General features: G+C 60.8%; 1 protein-coding gene across 2 annotated transcripts in view; it reads left to right on the plus strand.

Moving 5' to 3' along the window:
- The window catches only part of GNB1L (G protein subunit beta 1 like), a 45,597-nt gene extending 29,237 nt beyond the window's left edge, over positions 1-16,360 (plus strand). For both annotated transcript variants that reach the window (XM_061169855.1, XM_061169854.1), the window contains exons 4-7: positions 173-335; positions 3,329-3,427; positions 6,617-6,832; positions 15,864-16,360. In XM_061169855.1, the coding sequence (XP_061025838.1) occupies positions 173-335; positions 3,329-3,427; positions 6,617-6,832; positions 15,864-16,115 (730 nt within the window). In that variant the 3' untranslated portion in view covers positions 16,116-16,360. The remainder of the gene's footprint in view (positions 1-172; positions 336-3,328; positions 3,428-6,616; positions 6,833-15,863) is intronic.
- Positions 16,361-18,025: the final 1,665 nt, after the last annotated feature.

Raw genomic sequence — 18,025 nt, forward strand, 5'->3', positions numbered from 1 at the left:
GGCATCAGGCGTCTGGGCTGCAGACTCACGTGCGGCCCTTCCTCAGCTGAGGTGCCCCCAGGCCCTCCCCAGGAAGTGTCCCCTGCCGTCCTGTGGCCTCCGGCCGACCACAACACACTGACATTTGTCCTCACCTGGGAGGGTCACGGCCCGTCTCCTCTTATTTTGGCAGCCAGGGCCGCGACCTGAAGCTGTGCGTGTGGGACCTGGCGGAGGGCAGGAACGCCGTCGTGGACTCCGTGCTCCTGGAGAGTGTGGGCTTCTGCAGGGGCTCTGTGCTGGCTGGGGGCCTGCAGCGCTGGATGCTGGCTGTGCCGGGGAGAGGCAGTGATGAGGTGAGTGAGCCCATTCACCCTTGGCTCCTGGCTGCAGGAATGCTGTGTCCCAAGCAGCTCCTCCGGCCAGCCTTGGCCTGGTCACCTGAGGTGGCCCTGGTGCTGGGGGTCGGGAAAGGGGCCCGAAGTGGGCCAAGGTCTCTGGGAGGCCCTGGCACCCAGCCAGGAGCAGCACGGGATGGACGAGGTCAGGGCCCGAGGCTGTCAGGGGCCTTGGGAGCAGGCAGGCATGGAGGGAAGCCCCAGGCAGACCCCATGAGGTCGAGGTAGGCCTCAGAGCCAGGACAGCAGGGGAGGGCGGCCTTTTGGGGTCAGAACTGGGCACTGGCATGAGAGGTCTTGGGCAGGGCTGAGGCGCAGGGCATAAGGGCTGGCACCAGGGTGGCAATCGCAGTCACAGATGAGTGGGGCCCGTCAGAGGACAGGGCTCCTGGGGGCAGTGGGCGGGATGGAGCCCCAAGGTCACTGTCAGATGGAGCTCAGGCTGAGCGTCCAGCAGCGATCTGTGGCAGGGACTGGTCAGGCTGGACAGTGGTGTTCATACCCCAGGGATAGAAGAGGCAGAATCCCCAGGGGAAGCAGAGCCCAGAATGGGGTGCTGGCGGGGAGCGCCGAGGGCAGGGGGATAGGGGTGCTGGTTGGAGGCAGTGGGGGAAGGAGCCCCAAGTGCAGCGGGACGGCCTGGTGGGTGGGGGCCTGGGGGTGCCGAGAGTGGGCGTGGGTTCGGGGTACATGTGCAGGGGGAGGGAGGCCCCTACCCACCGCCCACGCCCCGTCCTCCCCGTGTCCCCTGCTGCCCTGAGGGCCTGTGCGGCGGGCGGGGCTGGGCAGGGATGCAAGCCCTGCACCCGGGAAGTTTGGCCCCCGCCCAAGAGGAGTCGTGAGTCTTAAAGCAGATTCAGCTCATAAATAATGAGGCAGGAACAGGCATCTATTTGTTCATGATGGCGTTTAAGTCACCAATTAGGAGCTACATGCGATTTTCTTGCCAGTTTGCCAAAAACCTGTTAAAAGTTTTATTAATGTGAAAAGAGAGGGCTCTGCTTTCTCCTGGTGGCAGCAGCCGGGTGGCGCCGAGCCTCCTCAGTGGTGGGGGCCGGGCCACACTTCCGCTGAGGTCACCTTCCGCTGCCCCCGCCAGCCTGGCCCGAGACTGCTCGTCCCCTCTGCTTCTCTCCGGCTCCCCGGCTCCTGGTACACCACCACCCCCCCGCCTGGGAGCCACAGGTCTGGGAACCTTGCACATCCTGGGAAAAGGGCTGTTTTCCATGTTCCCACCTGGAATCGGCGCCACTGGCCTGTGCCCAGACAGAGCCAGGCCTGGCCGTCTGGGTGGCCACACTTGCCCGAACCGAACATTTTTCCTTCTGGAAACAAAACTTGCCCTTGAATGCCAGGTGGAAGCATCCCGGTGTGTGGGAGGCCCCGGCAGAGTGCGGAGCCCCTCCTGGGACCACAAGGACCAAGGAGCACTTGTTCTGGATGCCAGCACTGCGCCCCCTCTCATGGCGCCTAGCCCAGGCCTGGGCTGCCCTGGTGTCGCCCTCACTCTGGGCCACTCACCTCTGCCCGATCCCCCCGCCCTCGCGCCTCTCCTCACTGCCACCAGAGGGGTCTTCCTGAGTCCCCAGATCGGGGGTGGGGGCATCCCTCTCTGACCCGGGATCCCCCTCCCCCATCGCCCGGCAGCTTGTCCTCCTGACGTAGTGACGTTTTAGGAAGCTGGCGTCGGAGCAGAAATAGGAAGGCAGGCATCCAGCCCCCAGCACCATGTTCCTTGACCTTCCAGGCCCCCCGCCTTGGCCGGGACGGGCTTAGGTGCCTGAGGCCCAGCCAGTCCCCACCCCTGTCTCCCTCCCGCTGACCTCGGAGGACAGAAGGGCTCCGAGGGCCCCCTCCTCTTTGGTTTGCTCAGTCACTTCTGGACCACACTCCATGCCACCGCGTACTCCTGTACCTCCTTCATTTTGCTGGAGCTTCCCCTGAGCTTCTTGGGTGCTGCAGGAACTCCTTCTAGCAGCTTCTAATTCATGGCGGGATGACGCTCATGTCACTTAGGTCCTTTTCCGTCTCTTTGGGGCAGTGAGGACTAGGTGTCTGGGGTAGATGCTGGCCCTGCAGGCAACGTGATACGGGCGGAGGGGGCTGTGTGTGCATGTGTGTGGGCGTGTGTGTATACGCGTGTGCACGTGCATTAGTGAGAGCAGCAGCAGGGCTACACCTGCTCTACACTGCGTGGTTACACCTTGAGTTCACCCTGGGGTTTCCTCCTGGGGGTTCTGTGCCCCGGGTGTCAGAAGTGGACCAGCAGGTGTAGGTTCTGTCCCCTCGATGCCCCAACGCGTCTGGACCTCAGACTCCTCATCTGCAAAACCTGGGGCTGCCCTGTGTCGACGAAAGGTGCCCTGCAGCTCTGCGAGGCGCACGCTGTTGTTGGTGGAGCCTCCCCAGGAGGGTGGCTGGAGCCACCAGGTGGGGACACGTCACCCAGCCAGGCGCAGGAGGGGCTGTGTCAGCGTCAGGCAACACTGAGCACAGGCCGCACACAGGGTGGAGGAGCAGGCGCTGGGGCCCCAGGTGTGCAGGTCTGGGTGCCATGCGACAGTCCGGGAGGGCTCAGGGTCATCCACATGTGGGGCCCGACCGGGAAGGAGCGCCAGGAGGAGGGCGGGAGGCCGAGTGAGCTGAGTCAGTGCCATGGACCAGGCCTCCTGCTTGGCCAAGAGGTCAACGCAGAGGAGGCCTGAGGTAGCTGCGGGGCAGTGACACCGCTCGAGGGACCTGCCGGTCACTCATGAGTGACGCGTGCATTCCACACAGCCCGGCAGCCCCCGAGCCCAGGAGCCCATGGGTCAACGCGGGAGGCACGACCTGGGTTCCCAAAGGTGCAGACAGGCCCACAGTGGCCGGGCTGAGGCCTCAGGAGTCTCCTGTTTGTGCAGCACAGACTTGACTTGGCTCCGGCCCAACTCGGCTTGTTTTCTTACTGTCAGGTTCAGATTCTGGAGATGCCGTCCAAGACGTCAGTGTGCTCCCTGAAGCCCGAGGCACAGGCCAGGCTGGGCATGCCCATGTGCCTGCAGCTCTGGCAGGTAAGGCCCAGCGCCCGCCAGCCACGCCCACCGACCACACCTGCTGGCCACGCCCGCCAGGTGTGAATCATGCCCGTTAGGGACTTGGTTCCTCATCACCTACGGGCACTGGCCCCTGGGAGGCGTGTGCACAGCGTCCTCCTCAGCCTTGGTATCCCCAGCCCTCCAGCCCTCCTGCTGTGAGGATGCCTACAGACCCTTTGGGGATGCTGGGCTCGTCCTCGTCTTCGCAGGGCAGTGTGGGAGACAGTGGCCCCCTCCTGGGGGAGCCACATGCTCCCCTCTGGTCTGCTCACAGGCGCGGCCTGGCGTGGGGCCGGGAGGGGGTGCTGACTAACCCTGCAAGCCTGCACGGCCCCTGCGTCGCCGGGATTAATTTTTGTTACTTCTTTGCCTTGTTGAGGCTGGAGTGGGCTTAATGTGCTGGCTTTCCCTGCGGCCACACTTGGTATTTCTGATCTGTGGCCATTTCCTTCTTTCTTGGCTGTTCTCTCTGATTAGAGAGGGTCTGGAGGCATCTCCTGGGGCTGCGGCAGAAGCCGGGGGGGCAGCGGAGTCACAGGCCTGAGTCCCTGCAGGATGGGTTCTGCCTCTGGGGCTGAGCCCGAGGCCTGGGAGGGACCCTCCTGACCAGAGGGGCAGCTTCCCACCCCTAGCGGTCAGCACCAGCTCAAAATGGGCGTCTACTCCTGGGGGCAGCAGAGCGGATGGTCCGGTGCATTCACGTGGAAAGAGTCTCGGCAGCGTCTTTACAGCTGCAGAAGCCATGGGGAGCAGGTCACTGACCAGGGCTGTCCCGGACTGCTGCCTACGGCCTGTTTTTCAGCTCCGAGCAGCTCACCTGTGCCTCCTCAGAGCCGCCCCGGGCTGCCTGGGACCAGGAGGACGTTCCTGCCCCTGCTGTGACTCTCCATATGGGTTAGACAGCCAGGCTCGCATGGTTTGGAGGTGTCTGTGTGCCCGCAGGGTCCCTGGGCCCAGCTCTTGTCCCTCCAGGGCCCTGCCCTGTCTTGCAGTTGGTGTCCCTGCCGTCTCTGAACTGAGAGAAGCCCATGGGGTTGGGGGGGGTGTGAGGAAGTGGGGGCTCTGAGACTCACCTGGATGGCAAAGCTGCTGGTGCCGGCAGGCGGTGGCGGGGGGGGCGCCTGGAGGGGCAGCGGAGGCTGTGGAGGTGGCCTGGCGCTCACAGGCCCCGGGCGGGACGGAGCTGCATCCGCTCACCCTCCCTCCCTGGAGATGCTGTCATTGCCTAATCGTGTAAGAATTCCATCAGAAAAATGTGCAGAAATGGGATGTACAAACTTGTCAAGGTAATTGACATGGTTGACAGAAGGACAAATCGAGTTGTGTTAGTTGATACAGATCCAGTGCAAAGCATCCTGTTAAGAAAAGTCTATTCTGATTTGAAATGTCCCTTTATTCCTCTCCAAGCCTGGAGGTCCAGGTTATAGCTTATTGATCTGAGTGTGGCAGAGTGACCTGATGTGGGATTCCTTTCTGAAACATTCAGAGATTTCTTGTTTTGCTCCTGAGAGTGGATGGCCTGTGTTGTTAGGATGATTGTCATGTAGGAGGTCAGGGGTCGTCCACACCAACCCTTGGAGCAGGTCCGCCAGTGCCCCCCCCACCCCCAGCCAAGGGCTCCCCGGGGAACCTCGAGGTGCTGGGGGGCACACCCAGGGGTGGGGGGGGGACGCAGAGCGAGCAGAAGTCAGCCTGGCACCAAGGGCGTGGCCGCCAGAGGACTGAGGCCCCAGAGCACTGACCCGCCTGCAGGGTCTATCCTGGGGGGCCGCAGGGACCCTGCGTGCCAGGAGAGAAGGTGGAGGGGCCTCAGTGCAGGGGCAGAGCCTGGCACGGGGCCCTGTGGCTGGTCTGGCTCCTGTCCTGGCCGCCCTGTGTGCCTGCACAGGGGGCTCAGCGGTGTGCAGCCCCCGCTCCAGCCTAGGCACTCAGAGCTCCCAGACCATAGGGGGAGCCCTGGATGCAGGAGGAACATGCGGGGTGGGGGCTGGGGAGCAGGCTGGGCCAGGCAGTGCGGTGGGAAGCTGGTGGGAGGACACAACAGTGCCCCAATGGGGACGGACCCAAGGGGCCCCAGCAAGTTCCTCACAGCTGCTTTCTTGGACTCCTCCTTCCTGCTTTTGTTTTTGGGAGCACATGTTATCATCAGAAAAAAGGGCTTGTGGGAGGCGTCCTCCAGATCCCAGAGCTGGTCTGCACAGGGTTCCCCTGGCTCCCCTCACTCTGCAGGGCCCTGAGACATACCCCTCACACCAAGCACAGCGAGCTCTGCTTCCTGGGGTTGAGGACGTAGCGTCCACTCATGTTAGACACTCGCGGTGTGCGACACCTGGGCGTGGAGCCCCTCTGGGTGGGCAGCGAGCTCCAGCAGGTGGGCCAGGAGGGCCCGCCCGGGTGCTGTCGGCCACGCCTAGGCACGTGGCTCAGCACCAGCCTTGCCCACCAGCAGCGGGCCCCCATTGGAGCTGCAGGCGACCCTGGAGGCAGCCTTGCTGGCGGCCCCCAGGCCCTGTGCTCACTGCTGGCCATCCGGGGTTTGAGGGCCGCCGGCTGAGCTCCTGGCCTCGAGAAATTCTCCGCTGGCAGGGGGCGCTTGGTCATTTCTGAGCCCTGGGAGCTCAGTGGAGAGCAAAGGTGCCGGGTCCTGGCAGCGGTCCCGGGACTGGGCACCAAGCACGGGGCGGCTGCTCTCGGTCGGTGCCAGGCCGACCCAGGGTCCCCATGCTCCCCTGCAGGCGGCTGCGCAGCCCTCTGACCCGCGCCCTCATCCATCATGCGGCTCGGCCGGCGAGGCGCTGACTCTGCAGCCTTGATGGTTGGGGGGCTTCCGCGGCGACGTTGACAAAGTACAGAAGGTTCATTTTTCATTGAGACGGAGCTCGAGATTTTCTTTGGCCGGCAGTTCTAGACAGGTGGCCGGCCCCGCCCAGGGGTGGCCGCACATCTTGGCCGGTGGGAAGGAGCGGGAGGACCAGCCAGTGTCCCAGACCCTGACCGCAAGCATCCCACCCAGCCCGCACTGGCCCCAGTCTGGGTGTTGGCCCCCTGGGGGTGTGCAGACCCCCCAGGGCTCAGTGGAGAAGGCGGCCTATCTCAAGCCCCTTCTCCTCCAGAAGGCCTGGGACCCCCGAGCATCCCCCAGCTGACTGCAAGCTGTCCCCGCAGGCTGACTCCAGTCCCCACCCTCTCCTCCTGGCCGGCTACGAGGACGGCTCGGTGGCCCTGTGGGACGTCTCCTCACGGAAAGTGTGCAGCCGCGTCGCCTGCCACACGGAGCCCGTCATGGGTCTGGACTTCGACTCCCAGGAGGCCAGGGGCGTCTCAGGCTCTGCGGAGAAGACGCTGGCCGTCTGGAGCCTGGATGAGCAGCAGGCCCTGCAGGTCAGTGGGCCAGGCCCGAGGTGTCATTTATCCTGCTCTGCACCAACAGTCTGATGGGCTGGAACAATATTTAGGCATGAAGAGGACTTGTGGCAGGTCCCCAGTTAATTAATCATCGGACCCGGCGCGGGCGGGCCTGGCGGGCGGCAGCAGAGGGGCTGGCGCTCGTGAGCCATTCACAGGGTTTGGGTTTCCCTCAGACCTTGGCTAACAACGGTCACGTCTCGTCCATCTAGAGGAAAGGCATGTAGAATCCAGGACTGTGCAAGCCCGTTTGCAAAACTCAGAGGAATTTGGTCAGTAAGGAACTGATCAATCAAAAAGAAAAAAAAAAAAGAAAAAAACCCAAACCCTACATGGAGAAATCCCTGAGTGAGGCCCCTGTGGCTGTCTGCAGGCTGCCCGGGGGCAGTGGGAGGGCCGTAACGGCTCAATGGCTTCCCATCCCACGTGGCTGGGGGGCCCTTGGGGCCACATCTGGGTGCCCAGTGCTCAGCCCTGTTGGGAGGGGGGGATGGAGTTGGCTGGGAGGGGAGCCTCCTGGCCAGGCCTCAGATGGGTGAGGTCCTGGGGAGTGAGGTGCTGGGTGTGCCCTGTGCCTGTCAGCCCCCTGAGGGTAGCCTGAGTGCACACTGGCTTCTGGGCGGGGGCGGCCCCATTAACCAGGAAGCCTCAGAAGGCTGAGACCTGACCATGGCCGGCTCTGCGAGCCCAGGTCTGGTGGGGGAGTGGGGCCCCAGCGGGGAGCCGTGTATCCCACCTCCCGGAGCTCTGGAGGACAGGGCCTGTGGCTGCGCCCTCTACAGGGGCTGCGTGGTCCAGGCTTCCCTGCAGACAGGAGGCCTCAGGAAGAGGGCATCTCTCGGGCCCTCCCCAGATGGGAGGCCTTGCCCAGCAGCCCGGGGCCCCCACAGCCAGGGAAGAGGCCCTGTGCACTTGGGTGGGTGGGGGAGGGCGGGCATGGGTGAAAATCGGGAGAGACTGCCATGCCCAGCGGGCATTGCCACACCCTGGGTGCAGGACAGCGAGGGGCAGGGCTATCAGGGGTGGGTGAGGAGTCCTGGGCAGGAGCTAGGGGCCGAGGGCGGACTCGGCAAGGAGACCTTCCATGCGGCAGCTGGAGGGACTGCTCTAGCTTCCTAAAAAGCACAGTCTGTGGGAGGACCAAGCTAGAACCAGAGCGAGTGGCCGTGGCTGCAGGGTCTGGACAGGGTCCTGAGGGGGGAGCAGCCCTGTGGAGTCCTGGGGAGGCGGGAGGGGGAGGGAGGGAGGGGTCATGTGACATGGGGACAAGGCAGGTGTTCCAGCTTCCTTGGCATCGCCCCCTGCCCCCTATGCCACCCCCTCAGACCAGCCTGTGCCACGCTCGCCTGACTTGCAGTAAAGCAGCTTCCCGTCCGTCTTCCTGTCCTGTGTCCCAGGGAGTCCACAGAGGCCCTGCGGGATGGGGTCAAACAGGCCTCCCTACGGGGCTGGGGCCGGCTGTGGGGGTGGAGCTTCTCCAGCATCCATCCCAGGGGAAGGGTCTCCAAGGCCTTGAAGTCCTGGATGTGGGTGGTGGGAGTGGAAGTCACCATGGTGCTCATCTTTAGAAATGGGGCGGAGCCACGTGGTGCTGGGTCTTCATGTTCTGAGCCGTCAAGGACACAGAGCCTGGCCAGGCGGGCATCGGGGTTCCCCCCACACCCTCCTCTGCTCCTGCCTGGTGGGAACCAGGCAGCGATCCCCACCCCCAGTGAGGTCCAGTACTCTGTCCTGCTGTGACTTCAACTTCAGCCCAACTTTGCAAAGGCCTAGAGACCCAGGTGGCTCTCCTGAGGGCCCCACCGACTGCAGTGCCCCCAGGCCCTGCCCCCAGGACCCCGGGAAGAGGCCCCTCCTGCCGTCCTGGCCCAGGTCGGCCTGGTCTCCCCTGGCTTGTTGGAGAAACAGCTGCAGGAACTTCAGACTTAAATTTATGGGGCATGTTCCAGCGCAGAGCTGGAGGTTCACTGTGCAGATGAATTGGAAAGTCAGAGGATAGGGAGGCCAGGCCAGCCGGGAGGTTGGTGGAGGCTGTGCCGCGGCCGGGGCCTCTCTCAGCGTGCATCCCAGGAGGCGCCGCTCCTCCCTCCGACCGCCCACTGTGGCCTCGCTGGAGACGTCCATGTCCCCAGAGGCCCAGACACCTTCAGGTCCTGGAACGCAGGCCTCAAGGAGGAGGTGTCGGGGCCTCGAGGGCCTCAGCGTTGCAGTGTCCGCAGGTACCTCTCCCTGGGCCCTCGGTGCCGCAACTGGCCCTGAGGTGCTGGCCGTGGAGCCACATGGGCAAAGATGTGCCTTACCTCGCGGCAGCAGCTTTAATGAGCCCAAATCAATCTCCCCGGGCGGGTGGGCGGGCGGGCGCTGCAGAGGCGCAGATGGGGCTCCCGCGTGGAGTGAGGGTAATGGGAACCAGATGGGGCCGTGCTGCGCGCACATTCCTGGCACCTGAGGTCATGTTCTGCGAGAGCCACTGGTGGCCGGGATCCTTCCTGGAGGGTCCGGGTCCGAGACGGGCTTGGCCAGGGGCCGCAGCGGTAACTGGAGCCTTCAGCCACCCTCTCCAGGACATTGGACGCTCACCCACCTGTAGGGGCTGCTCGCTTTGCTCCCCTCGAGCCCGGGGTCTGGGCCTTGGCTGTCGTCAGACACAGGTGGTGCACAGACCTGCCCCTCCCTCCCACACTTGGGGCAGGGTCCACGGCCTTGAAGCAGGGGCTGATTTACAGCCAGCGGTATTTCTAGGCCCTGAAGTAATAGCTAGACCCCCACCCCAGCCAACCCAGGCTGGAGTCAGACGACCACTCTCCCCCACCACGCCCACGGCTGGTCGGCCAGGCGTCCCCTCCTCCCTGCTGCGTGGCCACTGCCCGCCCGCTCCCCAGCCCTGCTGGGGGCTTCCCTCTAAAGTGTCAGCAGCGGGACACTTGGGCTGGTGCGAGGGAGACCATGGGGCCCCGAGCTGAGGAGCTATGGGCACAACACCACCACCACCCCCCACACACACATCTCGGGACACCATGGGCGGGGCTCCGGCCGCCTTGACCACACACGGGTGCTGGTGGGCCCCGATAGGACTGGTCTCTTCCAGTCCAGGTCCCCACTGACAGGGCCTTGTGCCTTGATTCTGAGCTTCCAGGAGGGGCTGCGAGGGTGGGGGCGCATCACTCCTGTCCCCTTTCCCCTGGGCCGTCCTGGGCATCTCAGCCCCTCCCAGGTGGCAACACTAGCATGGATGCGCTCCGCTCCGCGCCTGACTCGCAGCCAGCCACGCAAGGACCACTGCTCAGGCTGCTCTGCAACTCCCCGGCCCCCACCTGGGCTCCCGGCTCCACCAGCAGATGGCAGATTTGGAAGCAGCCCTTTACTCCCTGGGAAACATCCCCATTGTTAACAAATCCACCCTGAAGCAGGCCCCCAAGTGGGTTCCGGCGCACCCACTGCTCCAAGCCCAGGGCGGAGTTCCTGGAAGAGGAAGAGTCGGGGGCTGTGACGATCACTTTGTCCCTGTCCATGGGTCGGGGCTCAGGCTGACGCACCCCTGCCGCCGGCACACGTGTGGGCTTTGCCTTCTCATGCGGGCATGGCTGCACCAACTTCCGAGGGAGGGGGCGGTGGGGGTGAGGGCCGTGCTGGGCACCCGCCCAGTGAGTGGGTTATGGCTGCTTGTGTGCAGCACAGACAGGAAGCACTGAGCCTGGATTCCTCTGGACGAGAGCATCGGAGTGGCAGAGAGCGCAGGACATGCGGGGACGCTGCTGGTCTCCATGGACGGAGGAGGACGGGCCCGGGACATCACGGGCCTGGGCACTGGACAGAGGCTGCAGGAAGGCAGGGCAGGCGGATGTGGAGGGGCTGGATGGGTTGCCGCAGGGGCGCTGCCCACGTGCTGGCTGCACTGACCTTTTTCAGTTGTTTGTGATTGCATCCCTGTTTTATCTGCAGGACTGTCCCCTGTCCATTCCTGACCAGGCTTACGTTTGTTTTCTTTAAACATCTTTTCCCCATTTCCCGTCTACCTTTCTCTTCCTCCCCTGGGTCCTCCAGGCTCGATGTGCAGCTCTGACCGGGTTTCATCACACTCACTTCCGGGCGCCCGATTTTTCTTTGTTCTCTGACTGCGGAGCTGATCAGAGTGTTTTTATGTTTCCAAATGTTTGATTCTTTCCCCAGTTATTTTTTATTTCTAGGCTTCTAACTTGATCCATTTGTGGTTGGAGAACCAGTTCTGAGTGATACCAGCTCCCTGAAATGCCAGTAGGTTCCCGTGGCCCGCATGCTTGGAAAGAGGTATTTCTGCCACCCGCCACCCAGCTGCGCCTGCCCCTCAGGCAGCCGTGTGGTTCACGTGGGCCACGTGGGCCGAGAGCCATGCATGCTACGGCCTCTGGCGGGCGCTCTTGCTGGGTCCATCTTGGTGACTTTCCTGGGTCCTGTGTGTTCTTGGTCTGCATTTTGAATCTTCCTGGGGGGTTGAACCCTTGTTATCTCTGGAAAGGATTTTTGCCTGAAAGCCCGTTTCAGCAACGATTCACATGGCTCAGGCCAGGTGTCTACTGGCTGCTACTTCCTTCTGTAGCTTTTTTCCATCTTTCACCTTCAGCCTCCCTTCACACACAGGCGTCCCCCTCGTGGGCCAGCCGCGCACGCGACCTCATTGCATGGGTTCTGTTTTGTCCCGTGTGCGCTGCCTGGCCGTCTTGTCGGGCCCTCTAGTGGGGCTCTGCTTTTTCATGCTTTGCGACAACCTCTGCCTTTTCTCTGGAGCACTTGGTTTGCTTCCTTCGTGTGCTTTGAGGACACGTGGTCTCCGGTGACCCCCGTCTGCTGGGGACTCGTGGCGTCTGGTCCTCGCTCCTGGTCACCTCGTGGGGCTTCTCCTCGGCCACTCCCGAGACGTTCTTTTTATCTGTGGTTTTCAGGGGTCTGACCTCCCTGAGTGACATTGTGCCATGGCCCCCGAGGCTCTGGTCAGTTTTCTCTCTTCTTCAGGTCAGATAATGTCCATTGATAATGTCCCCTAGTTTACGGACTTTTAAAAAATAATAATTTCCAATCTGCTGTTAAGCCTGTCCTACACATTTTTCACGTCAGTTATTAGCTTTTCAGTTCTACATTTTCTATTATTGTGCTTTTTTTTAACAAAAGACTCTATTTTTAGAGCAGTTTTAGGTTCACAGCAAAATTGAGAGGAAGGTACAGAGATTTCCCATATACCCCCAGTCCCCCCACTATCGACATCCCCCCCCAACAAGTGGGACATTTGTTAAAATCGATGGAACTCCACTGACACCTTATCATCACCCAGAGCCCATGGTTCACATCAGGGGTCACTTCTGGTGATGTACATCCTATGGGTTTGGATGAATGTATAATGACATGTGTCCAGATGTGCAGTGGTATCTGGTTGTTGTCATTTGCATTTCCCTAATGACATACGATGTGGAGCATCTTTTCACATGCTTATGTGCCATCTGTGTATCTTCTGTGCTGAGGTGTCTGTTCAGGCTTTTTGCCCATTTTTAAATTGGGTTGCTCATTTTCTTAAGAGTTCTTGTGTATTTTGGGTAACAGCCCTTTATCAGATGCGTCTTTGCAGATACTTTCTCTTAGTCTTTGGCTTGTCTTCTCATTCTTTCAACAGTGTCTTTACAGAGCAGAAGTTTCTAATTTTAGTGAAGTCAGATTATCAGTTGTTTCCTTTATGGATTGTGCTCTGGTGTTGTATCTAAATACAAGGTCACCTGGGTTTTCTCCTGTCGTCATCTAGGAGTTTTATAGTTTTGCAATTTACATTTAGGTTTTTGGTCTATTTTGAGTTGATTTTTGTGAAGGTGGCAGGTCTGTGTCTGGATTCGTTTCTTCTCATGTGGACGTCCAGTTGTTCCAGCACCGTTTGTTGAAAAGGCTACTTTGCTCCTGTGTCAAAGGTCACGTGTTTATGGGGGTCCATTTCTGGGCTCTTTGTTCTGTTCCGCTGATCTGTTTGTCTGTTCTTCCACCAAAATCCATGGTCTTGATTCCTGTAGCTTCACAGCAAGTTGTGAAGTCGGTCCTCCCGCTTTGCTCTTCACCTTCACAGAGTGTTGGCTGTTCTGAGTTGGTTCTGAATTTCCATTTCTCTGCTAATAGATCCTATCTGTTCACTCATCAAGACAATTTTTTGATAATTATTTGCATTTTCTTTCATTTTTTAGAACATTTAAATATTGCTTTAAAGTCTTTGTCTGATATGTTCCACACCTATGCCATTCTGGGCTGGTTTCCATTAACTGCTTTTTTTCCTACTTCTTTGGGTGTCTAGTAATTTTTGTCTGTGCCAGACACTGTACTGATGGAGATGGAGACTGGATTCTGTTACTTTGCAGAGCAATCACTCTCATCCCTGCGGTTGTTCACCTGCACCATGGGCTTGGCTTCCACTCCGTCAGGCAGTATGTGGGGCCCAGGGTCATCCCCAGGCTCCTGTAATGTGGTGGGACTCACCTTCCAAACTGTACCTCCCCTTCGCACTTGTGGGGCTTGGTTTCCAGCTTCATCATGGTTGGCCAGAGTAGGCCCAACCAGGGTGTGATGCCTGCCCTGCAGCGCGGCCACGCGGGGTCTCAGCTGGTCTTGTGTGGACACACAGATGTCACCCTCGGCTGCTGGGTCCAAGATCACTGTTGATCTCTTGTATTCGTTCCCTTTAACCCTGCAGCAGCCACTGGCCGGTTAACCTTGTGTGGTGCCCTGAGTGGGCACAGCCCAGCCCTCACAAGGACTCGTGGGACCCACATGGCCTGCAGTCCCTCCCCCAGCCCCCTCCATGCTGCTGCCTCACCCCACAGGTTCCAGCGGCTCCACCCTCTGATCACCTCCTTGGCTTCACGTGGCCGCTGTGCTCCGCCTGGACTTTGCGGCCAGACATTCCCCCAGCAGAGAGCTACCGGGCCTCTGGGAGGCTCCCCTGTCAGCTACCCTTCCCGCCGGTGTTGGTGCCTGGACGCAGTCACGCAGTGTCTTTTGTCCAGTTGGTGGTTGTTGGCAGCACGCGGAGTGGTCTGGCACCAGCTGCCCATCACAGCCACCTCCTGTAGTCCCAGCTTCATGAAGGGTGTCTGTTTGTCTGCTGAGCAGACATTCGCAGCTTCTCGTTGTGAACTGTACACACTCTGTCATTGTCAAGTGTGGGCACAGTCTGTCCGAGTGCTCCCTGGTCCCCAGGGTGGGCCCCGACTCTCTCGTCTGCTGGCTCCCGGGGTTTCTTGGCCAGTCATTCGTTTGGTGTCTCTCACGTTCACAGCACACATTTGGCTTTAACTTTGGAATCCAGTCAAAAGTCTGTTGAGTATATTTTTATTCCTTTTCAGAGAAATACAAGGGCAAATACTAGGAAACGATTACACCTGGGTGGGGAGAGGAAGTGAGGTTGTTCTGTCAGCACCTCAGTGGGTGTCAGATAATCTCCGTAGAATGAGGCTGACTTGTATCTTCGACCCAGATGACAAAGATGAGCAGATCAGTGAACTTCACACCCGTCTCTTTTGCTGCCCTCCTGTATTTCTGTTAGTTACACAACCGGTTCTGTAGCCTTGATCCCCGTATTGTCTCAGGCCTAATCCTGCAGGGGACTATGTTCCCTACTCTCTGCCAGGCCACTTGCTGCCGTTCCCCTGTTTTCTCCTAAGAGACTGGACTTAATCTCCTAGTTCTCCAGGAAGAGCTGATGGGACGCATCCCCTGGGTTCTTACATGTTCACAAATGCTCATCTGTTGTTCTCATACCTGAGCGACAATTTGGCTGGATATAAAATTCTCGGGCCTCCCCTCCCAGCTTCGCAGGCGTCACCCCACCGTCTGGCCCAGACATGGCCCAGACGTGGCCATGGGCCATTCTGCCCTCACGGTTGACTTGATCCTTTTGTCTGACTGTCAAAAGGACTAATCAGCTTTGCGTCCAATGACGTTATCAAGCGCACCTTCCTGTGACCACCCTGTAGCCTCTCTGTGGATCCTAAGACTTCAGTTTCTAGAAGCAAGAACAGATTTTCTAAATGGCAAAGGTCAGAGCAGCTGTGCGGCCTTCCACATCTTCTGTTTCTCTCCAGTGGCCGCGCCTCTGTCCCCAGGTTGGGTCACGCCTGCCTTTGCTGTCTCTTCCGATTCCCCTCGCTTCTGCAATGTTTGCTTCTCTCGGTGCCTGTGGATCAGGCTCCCTCCTCTGGGTTTGCTCTCCTGGTTCTTGTTTTATGGAGATCATTGCTTCATGAAGTTCTGTTTTGCTGATTTGCAAAAGTGCCTGGTGAGTGTCTGGTTGCTTCCGAGGAGTGCTGCCATCTTTCGCCGAGTTTCTTTCCTCCTTTTCCCTGTGTTGTCTTTGAAAAATGAAGGACTCTCCCTGAGGCTGCTCTGGCCCAACAGGAGGTGAATTAGCAGAGAAAAGGGAGCTGCTGTGGGCACACCAGCGACCCCGAGGCAGCAAGGACTCCTGGCGCCCAGGGCTGGGCCAAGGCAGGATGGGTGGAAGGACGTGGCCATTTGGGTCATCACGACGATGGCCAAGTGTGTGTTGTCAGCGTGGGGCAGAGCTGCCAGATGGCCCCGCAATGGCTGCGCATCCAGCCCCAGGCGACCTTCCTCCTCGCATGCCACTCAGGGCTGCCCTTCCCCCGGCTTTGCTGAAGGTGGGGTTTGCGTTCCTTCTGCTCCTCCTGCTTTGGGTGCGGTGAGGTTTCGCGAGAGAGGACCCACTGACCTTGCTGCCGTCCAGTGGGCCGTGCTGCCTGGACGCTGGGGGGCAGTATTTCCTTGGGGAAGGGCCCAGGCAGCAGTCCACTGAGGTCTGTCCTGTCTCAACCCGAGGGTCTGGCCAAAGGCATAGGTCGCCTGTGCTGGCTCCAGGAGGTGGCAGTAAGTTGGCAGGAGCGCTTGGCTCCCTGTTCCTGACGGGGGCGTCCTGGTAGAGGGAGAGGCGCGGAGGCAGGTCTAAGAAGCCACCTAACGGTTCTCCCTGCTGCTCTGATCACAGGTGCGTGGGACTCACGTGCTCACCAACCCCGGGATCGCCGACGTCAAGATTCGGCCAGACCGTAGGATCCTGGCCACCGCGGGCTGGGACCATCGCGTCCGTGTGTTTCACTGGCGGACGATGAAGCCGCTGGCCGTGCTGGCCTTCCACAGCGCCACCGTGCACTGCGTGGCCTTCGCTGCCGACGGCTTGCTGGCCACAGGGTCTGGGGATCAGCGCATCAGTGTCTGGTCTCTCTACCCGCGCACGTGACTCGTGGCTCCTTGTGAGGACACTTGGATAGCTGGAAGGTGGTGCAAGGGGTCGGAGGCCATGGGCCACGGGCCCCTCTGGTCATGGGAAGAGCCGGTCATTCAGGCCTCCTTTCTGCATGGGACCTGCTCCCTTTCATGAAGCACAGCATCTGTGCCACAGTGACTGTCGTTTAAAGCATAACCAGGCCAGACCTTGGGCACCAGCAACCCAGACAAGAGGCCGACCCGGGGGCGCCTGATAATAAACTTGTTTGCAAACCTGCAGGCTTGAGGTACGAATTCTCCCAGGTGACCCCCTGCTTCCCTGGGTGGTCAGAGCCCAGAGCTGTCTGTCCTCAGAGCCTCCACTGGGCAGGGTGGCTGGTCCGTCCAGCAGGGATGCCAAGTGTGGGCCCCAGGTCCTGGGCTCCTCACACCGCAGACGGCCAGGAGCTCCTGCATCACCGGGTTGAGCCGGTGACGGGCTCCTGACGGGAGCACGGCAGGGAGAGGGCCCCTGATGGGGGTGGCGGGGAGGGCACAGGGCTAGGCCTCCAGCAGGACCAGCAGGAGGAAAGAAGGGCCACCTCGTGGAGTGAGGCCGAGAGTGGCAGGTGGCTGTCCCAGGATGGCTTCTAGGTGTAAAGCCCAGCAGCTCAAGCAAGACAGACGGGGACCAAGGGCACTGTTGCAGCCGCTCACACAAGGTAGCTGCCAGCTGCTCCCACGTGGGGCCGAGCCCAGACCTCAGGACAGCTGCTCTCAAGGCTGGGCTGTTGATTGGGAAGGAAATGGGACCCTGAAAATTGGAATGGGGGCTGTGGGCAGAGCCCAACCAAGCTGGGGGCCACAAACCCCTTCGTTCCATCAGCTTCTTTGCCGGGAGAGCCCCCTTCGCACCCTACCTGAGGTCAGCCTCCCTTTGGCTGCAGGACCTGAATGGCCTCCCCCGAGGCAGGGGCCCCAAGGGGCACTCAGGACCCCCCTACTCCGCACTTTGCTTATAACCAGACTGGGTCCCAGCAGGCCCGAGAGGGTGGGGTCTGCGGTGGCTGCGCTCCAGAAGGGCTGCATGGCTTTCCCAGGCATCTGGAGAACACGTGTGCATCCAGGTGGCGGGATGCCGAACCCACTGGAACAGGGCCCTGCTGGAGAGTCTGGCCTCCAGGTTCAGCTCGGGGGCTGAAGGGCTCTGAGGTTTGGCTGATTGGTTGAAGCAGGGGCCACGAGGGACACAAGTGGGGTTGAAATGCCAGCACTGCGTGGGGTGCTGAGAGGGGGCACCGAGGGTGTTGGGGGAGCTTCATGGGAGACCAGCTCGCCCTCCCTGGGCTCCAGAAGATGTGCCTCCCCACAGCTGTGAGGGCCACCTGCATCCTTGGAGAGCTCTGTGGTCTCTCTGCCCCAAAGGTCAGAAGCGGCAGTGGGAACGGGTCCTGGGGCTGCGGAGCCTCGTGGTGGACAAGGGTCCAGAGCTGCGGGTGTGGGCGGATGACCCTGGGCCCCGGCAAGGGGAGCCAATGGGCAGCCGCTGAAGCCTGGCCTGGTCCCTGTGGGCAGAGCAGAGCGTTCTGGATCCAGAGAGCAGACGTCTGACCTGGGTCACCTGGACCAGCAGGTATCTGCCCCGCGACCAGGCCCAGGTGCCCACCACACTGCCTGCAACCTGTGCTGCTGATACAGCCGGGGCCCCCCAGACCCACACCCCTGACTGGGGTGCTGTGCACCGTCCCAGCTCAGGGACGGGCCTCCCCATGGGCCAGTTGGACAGAGGTGCTGCCGGGTTTCCTCCAGCACATCTGGGAGGGGCTGCGGCCCTTGGGATGTTGGGGGGTGGTGCGCATCCAGAAGGGTTTCCACATCACGAATGCCAGCAAGACGGGCGGCTCTGTTTAGGCTGCGGAGACTTGAACCCCGCATGTGGGGCGT

This window comes from Eubalaena glacialis, chromosome 15, assembly GCF_028564815.1.
Source record: "Eubalaena glacialis isolate mEubGla1 chromosome 15, mEubGla1.1.hap2.+ XY, whole genome shotgun sequence".
Classification (NCBI taxonomy): domain Eukaryota; kingdom Metazoa; phylum Chordata; class Mammalia; order Artiodactyla; family Balaenidae; genus Eubalaena; species Eubalaena glacialis.